The 16,227-nt window shown below is 42.7% G+C and overlaps 4 protein-coding genes and 1 non-coding gene across 5 annotated transcripts; 1 reads left to right on the top strand and 4 right to left on the bottom strand.

Moving 5' to 3' along the window:
• Positions 1-524: 524 nt before the first annotated feature.
• V1512DRAFT_252884 (uncharacterized protein) lies at positions 525-1,640 on the bottom strand (the record flags this gene model as incomplete). The annotated part of the gene is made up of 1 exon (XM_066914730.1): positions 525-1,640. The coding sequence occupies one exon, from the start codon at positions 1,638-1,640 to the stop codon at positions 525-527; it is 1,116 nt and encodes a 371-aa protein (XP_066771814.1).
• Positions 1,641-2,720: 1,080 nt separating this feature from the next.
• On the bottom strand, positions 2,721-3,749 carry V1512DRAFT_261894 (uncharacterized protein). Its single transcript, XM_066916160.1, has one exon. The coding sequence runs from the start codon at positions 3,669-3,671 to the stop codon at positions 3,024-3,026; it is 648 nt and encodes a 215-aa protein (XP_066771813.1). The 5' UTR covers positions 3,672-3,749; the 3' UTR covers positions 2,721-3,023.
• Positions 3,750-7,608: 3,859 nt separating this feature from the next.
• V1512DRAFT_206622 (ferric reductase NAD binding domain-containing protein) lies at positions 7,609-9,244 on the bottom strand (the record flags this gene model as incomplete). Its single annotated transcript, XM_066913387.1, has 2 exons — positions 7,609-8,619; positions 8,669-9,244. The coding sequence occupies 2 exons, from the start codon at positions 9,242-9,244 to the stop codon at positions 7,609-7,611; spliced, it is 1,587 nt and encodes a 528-aa protein (XP_066771812.1).
• A 2,774-nt stretch (positions 9,245-12,018) lies between these two features.
• V1512DRAFT_t32 lies at positions 12,019-12,090 on the top strand. The gene has a single exon. It is a non-coding gene; the product is annotated as a tRNA-Glu (tRNA).
• A 219-nt stretch (positions 12,091-12,309) lies between these two features.
• On the bottom strand, positions 12,310-16,213 carry V1512DRAFT_261887 (SacI homology domain-containing protein). The gene is made up of 3 exons (XM_066916159.1): positions 15,200-16,213; positions 13,347-15,152; positions 12,310-13,300 (listed from the first exon to the last, which is right to left on the bottom strand). Exons 1-3 carry the CDS (start codon positions 16,191-16,193, stop codon positions 12,396-12,398), a joined length of 3,705 nt encoding a protein of 1,234 aa, XP_066771811.1. The 5' UTR covers positions 16,194-16,213; the 3' UTR covers positions 12,310-12,395.
• Positions 16,214-16,227: the final 14 nt, after the last annotated feature.

The following is a 16,227-nucleotide window of genomic DNA, read 5'->3' as shown; positions in this document are numbered from 1 at the left end:
TTCTATATGGAATTGGTACTAAATACAAGAGATTACATAATCCCATAAGTTAGTTAAAGGATTAATTTACGAGATGAATTGACTCCTAAACGCCAAACTCTAATCAATTATCTAATTAAACTCCGGTGTCCAAAAACAGAAACAAAATAATAAACAAAAGCAAACAAGCAAACAAAGACAAGTGAAGGATAAAAATATGCAAACGAAAGGCATGAAGACAAACAAAGGACACAAGTATCCAAACAAGCGCCAAAAAAGACAAACGAAAGGAATGACATAATAAGAAACTAAAACTTGACATCCAAAAGCACAATCAAAATCATGAACGCCTTGATCCTTCGTCTCGTTTACTTTTGCGAAATCATTTCAAAGCATACTTTTTCTCTTCTTTTTTCTTCTGCATCTTGTCGTACAATCTAATGCTATTTCTGCGTTGCTGTAAATCATTCTGACTTCTTTCTTCTCTGTAACGAATGTACTATGTACTCTGTTTATACACTCTGGACGTAACTCTCACTACTGCACTATTTCGAAAGGCCCATATCGGAGGAGAACTTGCAATCAAACGTAATGATTTTGTCCTTGCTTTGAGTCTCCCACACAGCCAATGATTTGGTATAATCCGCGGCGTTTAACGGCGTCACACTCCATTCTTGTGCGACATGGTCAACCGGGTCAGAATAACTAGCGGGTGTCGTCAACGGCTTAAACGTCAGTTCCTTCAGTGTCTCCCACTTTGTGCTTTCCCATTTCTTCTTTCCTGCAGCCAACTCTGGATCCAGCTGGATAAATGTGTACTCGGCCTGTTCGTCGCACAGTTTCTCGTCAGTCGGCGTTGTCGTTATTTGATGAACTGTGCTGTCAGACTTGCTCATGAAAGGAGGCGTCGGGTCTCTCGATGTTGCAGGTGAGATTTCGTTTGACACGCTCGCTGATCTCGAGAAAGTGTCTACGCTGTCGAATGTGTTCACCGAGCTATTACGCGAAATGCCGCTGTCGTCTGAATTGAATATCGGTTTGGTGCCGTTGCACGCGAATGAATGGTGTCCAGGCATAGGACAAAATCCGAAGCTTCCACTCATCAGAGGAAATTCTGAGCATTCACATATTGGAGAAACCTCGACTCGTTCATCCATCAGAGAGCTCTCGGAAAGTAGTAAACCGGTCATCGTTCCAGGAAAAGTAGGGTTATCAATAGGTAATACCGCGTGATCAATTTCCACTTGATATGTGCCAGTGAACTCATCAGTCGTCTGGACAGCAGACGAGGTAAAGGCAGACAAATCACAATCCTCTAGCCAGTCGAGGCTATTTGATACCAACTGTTCAACCGTGTTATTGAAATAAGAGGCATTCGGCTCAACGCTATCAGCGGGATTGATTACATTTTCAGACGAAGGGGTATCATCATTCACAAGGCTGGACAGGTCACGACCAATCTCATTCCAACTTTCTTGCAAGTTGAAGTCCATTTCCAAAGTCTGGTTTTTTGTGTTAGGATAGACGACATCAGACTCAAGATCATCTGAAATGACAAACAAGCCATTGCACAAAAGTTCATTTCCTGATTGGAAGTCGCATGCTGTCGCATGGAAATCCTCTGAAGGGTTGAACACCAGTGGCATTGGTTGGTAAATCATGTTTAACTATAGATGCTATAGAACACAAGCTTAGGATTAGTTAAGTGGCTACTGTGACGAGAAAAGCAGAAAAGAATACGGGAAGGGAAGGCGGAGGACTTTATGCTACCCATTTCGTCCAGATCGGTGTTGAGGAGGGCCAGGTCGTGTGTCGCATGGAAATACTAGCATTTCCATCACGATGGATATGCTGTGATATCGTTGGTGCATGACGGTTATGCCAGCCCAAAAAGAAAATTCATATCGAGACTGGTAGTCAGGGGAAGTAAACAGATCGCTTTAGTGGGGAATAGGGTTTCCGCTAGAACTTGTGATCCATTTGTGACACGCATACCAAGACTCACTCTACATCTGTCTTCATTGCTTTTTAACACATTCTAGCAAGTTTTCTGTCTCAAAAAATTGCTAATCTAATGATGCTTAACTTGATCAGACTATTATGAAGTTTAACTGCTTGACAAGTGAGCCATGAACTTCGATGCCGTTATGTGTCAATATTTAAGGTTTACATTGACCAGTGCTGCACAAGACAAAATTACAAGATTCTGCCAGTCGCCAATATATTCTGTCATAAAGCATATTCAGTAACATGTAGTAATAACAGTTTAAACAATAAAATCAAAGCAGTTTGGTGTATAATTTGCATTAGCAGTAGATGCAATTAAACACAAGTAAGGCGTTTGTGACGTTCAAATTTGACCCGGCTGAACAGCTATCCGACATGAATTTGAGTGTTGTTATGCGTCTTCTAACCCTGTCAATTCCGAAATTTGCACGTGCATCCCCCACACACGATCAAATCCCGTCTGGGGCAAAATAAAAATTGAGGGTTTGGTATCGATTATTTTGGCGAGAGAAGTATTGTTTTGATACCTATCAAAACCAGACTGGAATTAAACACTTACAATGTAAATCGTTAATATTTCTGGTTCTAGTTCTGCAACTTTAGTATAGATACATGTAGTAATAAGAACTGTTTGATGGCTCAACTTGACCGCTCCTTCTTTAACACATTTGCCCTAACCCTTGATTTTTGTATAGTCCTATTTTCTTATCTTCAAGCTTAACTTGGGGGATAAGGGCGCCGAACAAAAATTTCAAGTCAGTAAGTAGTAACATATAATTTTTGTTATCTCAACAACTACTGGATCAAATAACTTGAAATTAATACAGCTTACATAGTAACATCTACGCTATCTACTGTACAGGCTTGTTTTGTATGACCTGATTTACCACATTTGCTACATGTCCAAAATAGACAAGTCATTTACGTTCTCAAAATTATTTAAATGTTATTAAGGAATGACGGCTGGTTTACAACTTGGTGATACAAATATGATACATAAACTTTTGTCAAACTATGCAGTATTGTAACGACAATACTTAGGCCAAGTATGGATCAAATGAATCCACACGTAGAGCCGTGCAGTGATGACTGTTCTGTGGGTTATGTTGATAAAATGCGCAAGTAAACGGGTTCTGGACCACTCCAGCGTGCGCTGCATTGTCTTTGTTTCTGTCTTGTCTTGGCCACTTGCCATTGACGAGACGAACCTGCATGTACCGAGCAGCCTGCGTCAAGGCCGGACTTTTCAACGCATTGTAACTTCTCAGACACATGAGAAGATGGTACCGACGAGCAAAAGCCTCAGGTGTCAGATAGTCTTGTTCGGCCATGCGACGTTCTGCAACTGCAATTTGATGTCTTTTCAGTACTTCTAGAGCATGCGACTTTGCAATCTTGATCTCTCGTTTTCTCATTATTACGATTCTTCTTCTTAATTTTTGTATTCTTAACATTTTATCGGTTTCTTCTTGCAATGTAATCGCTTCGCTTGGTGATGACAAGACGATTGTGTCTTTAAGTAACTTCTGTTCTTTTTTTTGTTCTCTGCGTTGAAGCAGCTGCGATTGCTTTTTGATAATCTTCATCCCACCTAGTCTAAACGACCAACTTTTGTTGTTGAACTTCATTGTGGGGATGACCTGGGATTGCACAATTTCCATTGACGGAGGACTGAAACTAAGCATCTCAAATGATTCGCCGTGTTCCTCAACCAGAGACAAGTAGTACGCCGTGTCTTGCAATGGGATCGCAGTCCATTTGGTGGCGTTGATTGTCACGTTAATCGTTGTCTGGATCGCATCGACGTTTGTAGCGCAGTCGAGAGCCGGTGTAAACTCATTTGCAGCAGTGGTTTCACAAAGCACGTTATCCCTGCCCAGTTTCATCGGATCGCAATTAAAGTTTAGTTCGGAGAACCCGTCGTCTGACGACGGGTCGGTATCGTCGATAACGAGATACTCAATCAAGCTCTCGTCTGAACTGTCGCATAACTCAAGATCAAACCCACCAAAGACAGGAGCGGGCATCACCGGAAATGGGAATCCGTTGTCTGAAGACGGACCGGTCCAGGGAGACTTGACGCGTGTAGGCAGGAACGTAGGTGCAAGTTCGTGCAACAGGTAAACTCCAATGTGGGCGCTGGGATACTGCACAGCAAACTCAAGGGTGGATGGATATATCGGTACGCGGGCGCAAGAAGGAAAATTGTGATTCGTGTTGGTAGAAGAAGTCACTTTGCTCAGAATACAAGTCTTTGAACTCGCACCGTCAGGCAGTTTCACAACCATGGGCTTCGAGACCTCAATCATTTTGAGAACTCAGAAGAAGTTATATTCAAAAAAAGCCAAAGATAAAGCCGAGGTTAAAAGCGATAGAAAAAGAAAAAAAACAAGCAGCGGGAGCCATCTTTATGTGGTCTTCGGGGGCACACAATGAGAACAGAATGGGACGGTTCTCATCGAACGTGAATGACGTCGACGCTGGCGCTATCAATATCCAGGGTTAGGTTTAATTACACTTATTGACTGGGGTCTTGCACTTATAAGGTTATTGATGACAGCTCGCGTAAATTGTTCAACGGCATTTTATTTTGCCCTGTTTGACTTCTTCTATGGTGTTTTGTTATGGCTGATTTACACTATAAGTTTCATGTGTTTTAAAAAAACTATTTTTCGCTGCTTGTCAAATGCAGTGAATCGACTGGGTGCCAACTGATGATTTAATACGTCATCGTTTTACCAGATCACAGATTTTTGTGATCATCACCACGTTTTGCATTAAGGTTCCCGCTACTGTAGTGCATTGTGTTCAAATTAATTAAACCTTCGTATGATCGACGTCACAACCTACTCCACAATGGCTGTTTGACACTTCCATGGTCACGGGTCAAGATCTGAGCACTCTGAATAAAGTACAGTAATACTAGCTTGCAATCAAAGACTACTTCAAAAATCTTCAATCTAAAATTCTGTAGATCTATTTTAAGTTTCTACACGACAATATCAAGCTCTTTGGCAAGTTTAATGGTAGTAGTAAATCTGGTACTGTGTGCATTTTGTTGACAATTGACCGCCAGTCACTACTTATATTGGTTTAACCCAGACTACTCACCATTGTAGTAAGTACTTTTGGCAACAAAAAAGTATTCAGTGAAACTTATAGTAGGTACTGTTGGCACCAAAAAGTATTCGGTGAGAACTATTGTTTAAAGTGTTCGACTCACATCACCAACCTCAAATTCGGCTGTACATACTGTTAGATAACGTACCCCTTGTAAACGTGTGAGAGCTCACTCGCCATAACAGGTAATTTTGTGAACGTGTCGAAATGTCCCCTGTTACATTTTAACGTGTCAGGAGGTTTGTTATGTCAGGCTTACCTTTGCCAAATCGAGGTTTACTTTCAAAACGTGTCAAAATATCCTCCGCAAAGTCAGCTGTAAAACGCGCAACAGTTATATTGCTAGACCAGATATAACCATACACATGCTGGAGTGAGTTTATATCGTCAGATAATGCCAGTGCTGACATCGTTTTGACTCTTAGAGTTGTAACACCGAATATCTGCAGCAGCAAGAGTCAATCAAGGCAATTGCAAAAACACATTCACAAGCAACTTCCCGATCAAATTAGCATAGCTTTCTGTTAATAGCAAAAGCTCGATCGTTTTCACAGTCATCATAATCACTGCTAAAGCATTGTTACAGCAATCCCTTTTTATCGTCCAGAAAATTTTGAGCACAACAGACGATCAAGCAGATTCAGCAAGTAGAGTGGTTTTGAGTCGTCTTCTGGTTATGTACGGTAGCCCGTCATTTGTGCACCGACCCGGAGCATCCGCGTATGCAAATGTTTTACACTGTTGCGACTGGTAGGTATGGAAGAGCTTAGCTACGCAAATGAGCTCTAGACAACTCCCGACTTGGATCTAGAACTATACATAAAGCGCAAACCAAACGCTGCATACAGCCTGATCAGCATCCTCAGTAAACCTGAAATCCCGGCAACGCCTATATGCACTCATTGCGAAAGCCATGTGTGGCGCACGCCTACCGCTGCTCAAAATAGGGTATGGCCGATAAGCTTAAAGTTACATGATGCAATAAGTTTAATTTTTACAGAACGCTCTTTGTGTGGCTCAGTACAGCTGAACTGTAAATATTCGTTATTATTAGAGTCACGCTAATGTAAAAGCTGTGATTTAGTGCTATCTCTGCTGTTGATATGTCGTTAATGACTCCGGAAATTGCTCAGGTAAATAATTTACAAGCCAATAATTTATGTAAAATGTATCATATAAACGGAAAAATAAAACACAAGTCTAGACTTAAAGATTATTTGTATAAGAAAGTTTGCCTTTACAAACATTGAGATAAAACACATCCCATTAAAAGTCCACGAGTTTTAAGTGCCATCTAGGTGCCGACAAACCACTTCTATTAATTAATTGCCAACTCCATGATTCATGCGAAAACTTAAAATTTTTTTGGACTTGTCTAGATCTGACACAAGCCGGCTCAAAATTCAGTATCGAGAAAATCAGTGTGGGAGGATTAGTTTTGTCATTTGGAGATCGTGCACACTGGAATTTAAAAGTATGCTAGCTGAACTTTATCAGGTCGACCGGAGATTAAATAGCCCCGCCTCAGAAAATGATCGCATTCTTTTAAATTGATTGTCAGCTAATTTCATAGTACCTTATTAATACTCGTTAATGCAGTCGTAACAAGAACCGCTGGTACTGTATTTTTTGAACAGAGTCTGTACTTGCAACCAATAAGACCGAAAATGCTTTCTTGTATAAGTGCAAATAGTTGATTGACTGCGACTAACATCACTTGTCTACCCATATATCCACTGTGTTTGGTCTACTGTAATTCAATCTTGCGTGCACAGTCTAGACTTCTGTAAGTTAACTGCCACTTCGTCGTTAAATTTGGGTATTTTGGCTCGATCTTTTACACAAGTCTGAACCTGGTAGCACACTAGAATTGAACAGCAACCAGATCAGATATGCTCAGATCATATATTGACGATTAGAATGCTACAAGTGTCATCTGGATCATGAAAACCAGTAATTATGTTATCCTTTATTGCTTTTTCTCAACCAAATCAAGTCAGCGGACAAGGAGCACAAGCTAATCAAAATTTCTAGAGAACAATAGACGCATGAACGTATTTCATCAAACCCATCGGTAAATGATACTAATGATAACTCGCAATGAATGTGGGCAATGTATGATAGCGTGACTCACGCTTCAAATGAAGTAACCGTTGTCAACGTTTCACGGCTTTTCTGGCAATATGTCGCTCTACTGTCAAGACGAGATTAGATCAAGTTGCAAGAGAAGAGACTAACACGTTCACCAATTGTAACAGCTCGACTAGTAAATGCTTATTTTTACAGTCGTCAAAGACTTCCTTCACAATATGGAAATTAAAGCTCAATTGATTTAAGTAGCTAAGAGTAATTGGGAACATGTAAGACTTGCGACTCAGTTTTGGTCTTTGTTAAGCAGTCAAACTGAATAAATAAAAATATTCCAAATTCCCAATTAAACTACTTACGTATCCTCATAAACTAAACTTGGTCTTAAAACGCCTCCTATATAGACTAAAACATCTATGCCCAAGCAAAAGCCTCTTCATAATACTCCACTCTTTTCTTCGCCTGATCAACATTAGCAGCCGTAGCTCTTCGGCTAGCATCGTTCAGAGACTCTGATCCACAGACGGCCACCGCAACACTTCCGTTCGCGTCCGCAATCACTTGTCTAATGACTTCTTCAATATCTGGCTTGACATAGTTTACGCTCAAAAGAGCTGGAGTGCTGTCGAACGAGTTCTTTTCGCTATCTGACGTTTGGGGTTCAAGTTGGATCTTCTCAACTTCGTTGGAAGATGTCACATGTATGTGAAGTTCAATCAGACCTGACTCCTTTAGCTCGGCCATCGGCCGCTTTAACGCTTCCAAACTATTGTCACTCCTCATGATCCAGTACAAGATAATATGCTGGCCTTCTCGCTTCTTCGCAGCCAGAGTCTTTGCGTAGTTAACCATGGCAGAAATACCAATCCCTCCAGCAATAAGAAGCACCGTGTCAAAAGGTTCGACTAAGAATTTCTCTCCATATGGACCCTCGAGACCAACCCGCATCTCAGCAGATCTTTGTGGTTGTGATTCAAGATAATTCCACAATTTATTAGTCATACCATCCATGGGCTTTGCAACGAAAACATATTTTCCATCGCGCACTTCGACAAGCGAAAACGGATGATTTTCCCAGAACTTGAGCTTGGCAACATAAATGTAGTAATATTGACCAGGTTTCGCGGCAGGTTTGAAAAACCCGGGTCGTACTTCAAGTTGCATGATGTCTCCTATGACACGCACGTCCGCTACGACATTGAATCCAACCGCAAATATACGAATCAATCGAACCAATCTGTCAAAAGCCCAAACTGCAATAGACGCATAAACGTACTCCATCCAGCCGAGAGTAACGCAGTGATACCACAACCCGACAATATACACCGCAACAAAGGCAATATGGATGATCAGAAATATTTCGTACCATCTGTGTCTAAACATATAAGCAGCTTGCAGCATGATGAGACCGCCAATAACAGTAGCCTAGACACGTTATTAATTAAGGACCACAACCGCATGTGAATAAACTTACTACAGCCCCCCAACGCCAGTAGTTGTCCCCCCAGTAGGAATCAAACGTTTCTTTGCCAAAAACAAGCCCATAAGCCGTGTAACCAACTGAATGCAAAACCGCGTTAACGTACATAACTCTAGCAATCCAGCGATGGTACAGCATGAAAGACTGGAATGACCATCCAGTAAGCCAAATCAAGAAATTGTTGCGACCGCCAAACAAGATCAAAAAAGGCGTTTGCACGAACGCCATGATTCCAGTCCTATCAGCCATATATCTCATGAGCTGAATGTCCTTGCGGTCAGGCCAGTACACGTTGTTATTGTCGAGGTTGTAGTCCACAAAGAGGCACACAAAGTTGATAATAAAGAAACCCATCAGCACTAAGCCCTCACCTCTAGATGGCATAAGCGCATAGTCAAATCCAAAAACGCTAAAAGGGGCGGTGTGCTCGCCATTAAATAGCGCAGGCAGAGTCAAATGCTTGCGAATCTTATCTCCAAGCGTGCTTGTCTGAGTCGCAACTCGAGGACATACGGTAACCAGCATCTTCCAGCAAAATGAAATGAACATAAGCCCAGCCCAGTAAATCATAGTAGCACCTCTGTAACTGTTAAAGCTGTACAATCATATTTCAAATTCTGTTTACCCATATAACTCGGCGCGGTCTTCATTACCATAATAGGCCTTCTCTGTGGGGAAGTATATGTCATATACTAGCTTTGGAATATGGATCGGTGCTAGAAGTGGCGCCGTCGCGTTAAAAGCCTCAACCGGTGCAGCAACAGGAAGCGCTTTTGCGAGGTTCTGCTCGTAGGTTCCTTGGCCAACGCAGACCTGGTCAGTAATACTCCATGATTTGTGGACCTGAGATGGCGAACAGTAATCGTCGATACAGACTGCAATACTACCAAGCACGCTAGCACTGGAGCAAAGACATGCGTAATACTCGTCACTAGTTGTATATAGACAGCCAGTGTTAAGGCCAAGGACTACATCCTCGCATGCCACTCCACAGTATGGATAGCTTCTTGCTGCTGCTACCTGGAAAACGAGAGTAGCCAATGCCAAAAGAAAAGTTATTAATTTTTGCATTTCTGTAACTAAAATTCAGTGATAGTAGACGTTCCTAGCATGGGGATAGTGTCTTTATGTATCACTAGCAGAACGTTGAAAGTTCTAGACTCCAGAACAGCTAAGTTCAGAGATAAATAAAAGTACAGTAAATTAGCATTTCATGCAGAATCGGTTCAGTAAAATCAGAGTTTAAAGAAAACAGCAAACGGCTGTCGTGAGTCGCGGGAGCTGTAATGTCCGTTGACGAAGACATTAGTGTCCAAAGACTGCATGGAGCCGACTTAGATTCAATGGATGTAAACTTAATTTCAAGACCCGCTAGCGGTCAGACGGTCAATTACCGAAACTTTTCGCAGCTGGCCGCATAACATTCATAGTGAATCTATACGGTAGAGATGGCCCAAGCTGAGAAGTAAATCACATGCCAGCGGTCGAAAGCCAAGTCGTCTTGCAAATTCTTAAGTTGCTTAATTATTCCACAATAATCAGATCAGAATAGCAGACTCCGTCAAACATAACGCTGATTGGCATACCGACCAGAGCGCCACTTAGTGTTGGCTTGCCAGTCAAAGGATTTTCACATTTCCAGGGGCTTCAAAAGCCTTTGAGAAAATCTGATAACGCGGCGTTGTCTAGATCTGATAACCCTAACTTACGCCTCACCATCAACCGGTCAACTCTATTTACACTTTTCGGTTTTAGCCACATTATGAAATGAAGAGTCGAAAGCTAAATTTAAGTGGATGACTTTAAAGTTGGATGCATAGTGCAGTTCTAGACCCCGTAAAAAGCGTCAATCCGGAACTTATTCGTCATTGCGAATTAGATCGTCTAACCGAATGACATTTTGCTTTAACAGATGACAGGCAGTAGGCAACGCTACAATATTGGCAAGGATAAATTAGAGTTGGCATTACCTGTAGAAAGAGCCGATATTGAGAGGGATGTAGGCTGAAGCTATGGATGAATTGAGTGTGGGTGTAGTGCACGACATTATTTGTGACTTGATGTTACTCAAATTGGAGGGCTAAGCAGTGCACCGTCAGTGGGCCTCGCGGCCAGTCTAGACCGAATTACAAACGATAAAATTATGACAATAGTAGGTAGCAACGTAAATAATTCATCGCGACTTTTTTTGCAGTATTTCAAACAGGTCGATTCAAAAGTTGAGAGTGAATCTGTCTCATGTATGCATCGTGCACACAGATTCTAGCTTTTCTTTTAGCTTGCCTTGTTGGCTCTAGACCGAAGGCTCATCATCAATGTTTAAATCTAATCGACAACGGCAAACTTTTAGTAACTCCCACCAATCAATTTAAAATGATCTCATGCAATGCAAAAATCGTGTTATGTGAATTATCAGATTCCCTTGCTACGGCAATAAAAATACGTCCAGCATACTTTAAAGCAAAACACATCCCACGTACGCTTTTGAAACGCGAGCCTAAAAAATGACTCAAGCGAAACTGTACAAAGATAATGACCTTGTGATTTGATTAAATGTTTCACTACTAAATGTCTTTACTTGATTAACTGTTACATAGCGATGATGGCACTGTAGATCATGCCTGGCGTTGCCCGTTCAATTTAGGGCACATCATGATCAGATAAGATTGAGTTTCGGAGGATCGTTTTAACTTGGAACTTGACTCATCTTAGCGAAGCTTTATGCTTTCTAAAGCAATTTTAATTTGAAACCAGATGCATCGTGCTTACTAGATTGTAATGATTTAGCTCAAAAGTTTCGATTTATATGACTAACTGAATTGTCAACTTTGGCAGCTTGATCATATGTCATCTCTGCGACCGTGTCGAGTAAACCGTGTTTTAATAAATTTATATTTATACAAAAGTTAGAAGTTCTACAGATCGTAGCTTGTTACAAATCACAGTTCACAATTGATTGTTTTAAGACTTTATATTGTTCAGCAGGGGTTGGTTTTTATGAAGAGTCGGTTGAAAGACAAGATTCTAAAGCAAAGAAATAACAACTTAATAGAACATACAGATACAGACGATGAAATATGTGCATACACATTTTCATTTAACAAACAGCACAAGGCAGCAATTTAACGGGCGCATCTCCAATGATATTCAGAAACCTCCCCTCCAAACTTCTGTCTCTTATTCTATACATAGATGACAAAGCCATCAATTCAGTATTTCAATCATTCAATTGAATCGCTTCTATACTTACCGCAACTTGTATCTTAGAACAGAGGCAGTCAAGACGGAGCCCTATGCCTGAGTCTTTAGATATAGTAGTTAGTATTTTGAATTAAAAAAAATAGTCCGAAATAGTGTAATGGCTAGCACGGTCCGCTCTCACCGGGCAAATCGGGGTTCAATTCCCCGTTTCGGAGTTTATCTAATTTTTGCAAATTTATTTTTTGTAAATTTATTTTGTGCTCGCCGCAAAATAATTTTTTAAAGCTTGATGAAGCTATAATTAATTTAGGTTTCCAGGAGGAAAAAAAAAAAAAAATGAAAAAGTGGATTGCGTATAGTATATATAGAATAGTAATAAGTTTGTAATATCTCAGGTAGAATTACGAACAAATGGTTTCGGGCTCTTCTTACTGTTAATGTACAGACCAAATCTACATTTTTATGCAACAGAACTACTAACTAAAATCGCACTGTAATATTCCAAATCTATAATTTGAGCTCACACGAGAGATTTCCAGCTCTGGTTCAACTTCGCTGCGTCGTCTTCGTCGTCTAACACGCTCTGGCTTGGACTACTGCGCGCAGACGTCGAGACTGGGCTCACCCGTCCGTACACTGCGTCCTGAGCTTTATGGCGCGGAGGTAGTTTTGGCGGCATGTCCGGGTACGTGGTTGCACTGTTGAACGACGGAGATGTCATTGGCGCGTGCTGCACGGCACCAAAAGTGTTGCGGGGTGTGTCTGTGAATTTAGCGGTCGGCATTGCTAACCGGGAGTCATTGCTAGACGAGGCAGACATGCTCACGGATGACGACGTCGGGGTGTGGGATCCGTAATTCGAAGACCGGGAGGTCGAGGGATGAATTTTTGACAGGGAAGCACTAGGAAACTCAGCCCGACGCATGGGTGTAGTGCTAATCACGCTGCTGCGACTGCTAGCTCGGCTAAAACTCTGATCTTCGTACTGTGTAGACTGTCGGCTGGCGCCAGAAAATGTCTGTAATGGCGTCTCGACAGGCTCAGAATCGTGGCGCGAAGCCACAACCGAATGACGTGGTGGAAGTGGTGGCGGCAACTCGCTGTTGGGGGAGTTTGACGCGAGACTGTGGAGTGAATGCGACGACAAGGTCTGTGGTTTCCGCGGTATGGGCGGGGCATGAAGACCGTGGTTCAGCAGCGACGTCGCAGCCGCGCTAGCGGCTAGTTCCTGAGATGTCGACTTGATATCGCCGGTTCGCCGAGAATCAGATTGGGCAATAAAATCAGGCTGGTCTGTGAACGAAAATGGATTGGCCGGTCGTTGCGGGTTGAGTACCATGCCCGACCTTGGTGCTACCACTGCAATCTTGGAAGATTGTCCGCCGTCGTTCCACCACTTCTGCTTGTCTGTACTTGGCGGTGGCACTATAATTTGTTTAGCCTAGTATTACTTTTCCAACAACTTACTTACGTCTGTTTGGATCGTCATTGTTAAAGTCCACCAGTTGTCCAACATATCCTCGTCGTCTCGCATACAACTGCTTGCTAAGCTCTTCTTTTACAGGTGCATCCACGGTATGAACAGTGACCCGGAATGTTGCGTAGACAGGCCGATGATCAGAGAACATAAGCTGTCCACAACCGTAACCGATTTGTCTTGCGTTCGCTCCCCTAACAAGAATCCGATCTGTCCATGCCGGCGTCCGAGCCTTATCTGAAGTATCGTAAATGTCTGTTCCGTTGTCGTATTTGTAAGTCGGGTTGAATGTGATTGGGGCCTCTTCGAAGAAAGGAAACACCTGGCCATCTTGCATTTGCCTGTTAAGCTGGTCGTTCTGGTACAGAGCTTCAAGGTTTCCCTCCCGAATGAACTTGCGGACTTCGCCGTTCGGCATATCGACTCTGTAATTAAAATCTCCCAGCCAGAAAACTGTATCGTGATCACGCAGTGTTCTGCCATGAGGAAATCTGATTCCGCGAGCAATCGTGCGGTAGTCATTGTTTCTATCCTCGACATTAGTCGATCCAGCCGCAAGATGCGACGTGATAAAGCACAGCTTTGTTGCTGCGTAATCGCAACTAAATGCAACACCACCTTTATTACCAGCCATGCCGCCTAATCCAGTCTTCTTCATTGCGCCGTTGATGTTTCGCACGTACCGCACTTCGGACTTTTTGACGTACATCAACAGGGCAGTTCCAACCAACTGACCAGACCGTAATAAGACGTAGTCACCTCTAGTTTCCAGACATCTTGAAACTTGGGATTCCCAAAATACGCGTTTGGCCGGATCCGCACTCAGAATCTGACCTGGCGTAAGCTCAACAATTTCTTGGAACCCGACAATGACCAAGTCAGGGTCGTCGATCCCTGATTGTTCTGGGAACAACCATCCTGAGAGATCACCTTCGTACAGATAACCGTTGAGGTTAAATGTGCCAACAAAAACCGAAATCTCTTTGGACGACGTAAACTCATCTCTCAACTTGTTCAATTCGGCCGTTACATAATCGTTAATAGGATCATATAAAATAACCTGTTGTTGGCCTTCGAGCCTACCGAGTAGCATGTCCATCGTGTTTTGCTTTCCCTTGTCCACAAAGTTGTTTATATACAGCCGACTGACAGACTTTGTTGCATCCGCGATAGCGCCGGCAATACTCATTTTACCTGACCTAGTGAAACTCGTCTTCAACGCGCCAGTGCCGGCGTAAATTTTGGACAGCTGGTCACCGTTGTCAGCCCAGAGCACCGAATGCCGTCCCCAGAGATCAGGCCCAGGGCGAATTTCTTTCTGCTCAAAGAGGACTTCAAGCGCGTATTTAGAAATTATTTGCTGGATCAAATTTGTACGATCGAGACAGTCAAGACAGTTTGTCCGAAACACACCAGATTGCTCGAGCTGCATGGCCCGTGTATTCGTGTCGAACAAGAAAAATCCAAATTCTTCGGCATCTTCTTGCAAGAATCGTAAAATCCTGTTAGCAGCTGTATACCCTGATTTTGCAGTTTCCACATGGAAATCGAACTTAGTTTCGTTCAGTCGTCTATAGAGTGAGCTTTCTGGATTTTCTGCCGCCTGTCGAATATGCTGATGGTATCTTTGCGTGAGTTCATGCTCGCCAGGCTTGGTGGACAGCAAATTGACGATATGCACCGGTCCGTATTTTTCGACTAATGGTTTGAAATGAGCCAGGAATGCAGGTTGTGTAGCATCGAATGCTCGGGTAATGTTGACTTTAGCAGTCAAGAGCTGTATATCTTGCTCCCAGAAAACTAAATTGTCAGAATTATTCAGAATGCAGACCAAATACAAAGCATACTAGGCACACTGCCTCTGATCTGAGTGTAAGAAAAGCAGAAGTTCTCGGTGTACAAGATAGTCTCAGTCTCGACAAAATTGGCGACGTTTCCTTCGTCGTCAACACCACGGGCATTATACCGTGTACCAGCACGGCGGCAGCCTTGTCTCGAGATCACAGTTAGTGTAGCTGGCCGTCTGTCCAGTCTAGTTGGGACCGTTTCCGCAAACCCTCTGATGACTGAGGTCAAGAACCGTGAAGCATCAAGAGCAGATTTCTCTTCCTCTTGAAGGTGTGAGCGATAAGTAACTAATTCTGAAATCATGAAAGAGTTCCACATAAATGTTTCATCGAATCCATCGATATCAAAGGTTGGCTCTGCTGATCGCGATTGTAGTCGATTGGTAAGGTCAAAGTCGTTTGAATAGTAGAAACTACCATCACTAAGCAGTTTGCGAAGTTGGGAACATGGATGTTCAAGCATTCCAACACTAGGATTGCCAGCAGCACCACCACCACCTGCTGTTGCCAAATCAAATTGGTCTGCACTGAGAGAAGCACCGGTCATATCGAGTGGGTTTCCGGCTGGATCAAGAACAACAAAGTCCCATGTCGATCTAGATACACAGTAAAATTCCACTCCGTGTATTCTAAACACGGTCTCGCTTCCGGTGATGGGCTCTGCCACTTTAGATGCTCCTGTGATTACAGCCAGGAAGACATCGTTTTCGACCGAAATCAGACCGAGACAGCCGAAACAAGGTAAAGACGATAATGCCCTGTACTTCTCATAATCAATTGTACTTGCATCTGCAAAATCTACCAATACTCGAGGCGGAGGAGTGGCTTGAGATTCATGATAGCCTGTTGAGCCGTCGGGAACCGTAGACTTCTCGATATGAATCTCCCTTTTCTCGTCGGACGAGTCGACGACGCACTGGAATGAAAGTGTGTAATCTTCTGAAGCCAATAAAAGCGTTCGAGGCTGCTCACAGAAAGATACACGCATCGCCATTTGCGTTGCGTACAAATTGTATCTTTCTGAGATT

Source organism: Lipomyces arxii (genome assembly GCF_038497795.1).
Source record: "Lipomyces arxii strain Phaff 12-163 unplaced genomic scaffold V1512scaffold_6, whole genome shotgun sequence".
Taxonomy (NCBI): domain Eukaryota; kingdom Fungi; phylum Ascomycota; class Lipomycetes; order Lipomycetales; family Lipomycetaceae; genus Lipomyces; species Lipomyces arxii.
This window is presented reverse-complemented; position numbering and strand designations above follow the sequence as displayed.

Bases quoted from the DNA above. Each gene is read 5' to 3' on its own strand.
- V1512DRAFT_261887 (XM_066916159.1), bottom strand. From the start codon at position 16,193: ATGGCGATGCGTGTATCTTTCTGTGAGCAGCCTCGAACGCTTTTATTG. The intron at 15,153-15,199 runs GTATGCTTTGTA...CTGACAATTTAG, and splicing joins GATCAGAGGCAGTGTGCCTA to TTTTCTGGGAGCAAGATATA. The intron at 13,301-13,346 runs GTAAGTAAGTTG...AACAAATTATAG, and splicing joins CAATGACGATCCAAACAGAC to TGCCACCGCCAAGTACAGAC.
- V1512DRAFT_261894 (XM_066916160.1), bottom strand. From the start codon at position 3,671: ATGCTTAGTTTCAGTCCTCCGTCAATGGAAATTGTGCAATCCCAGGTC.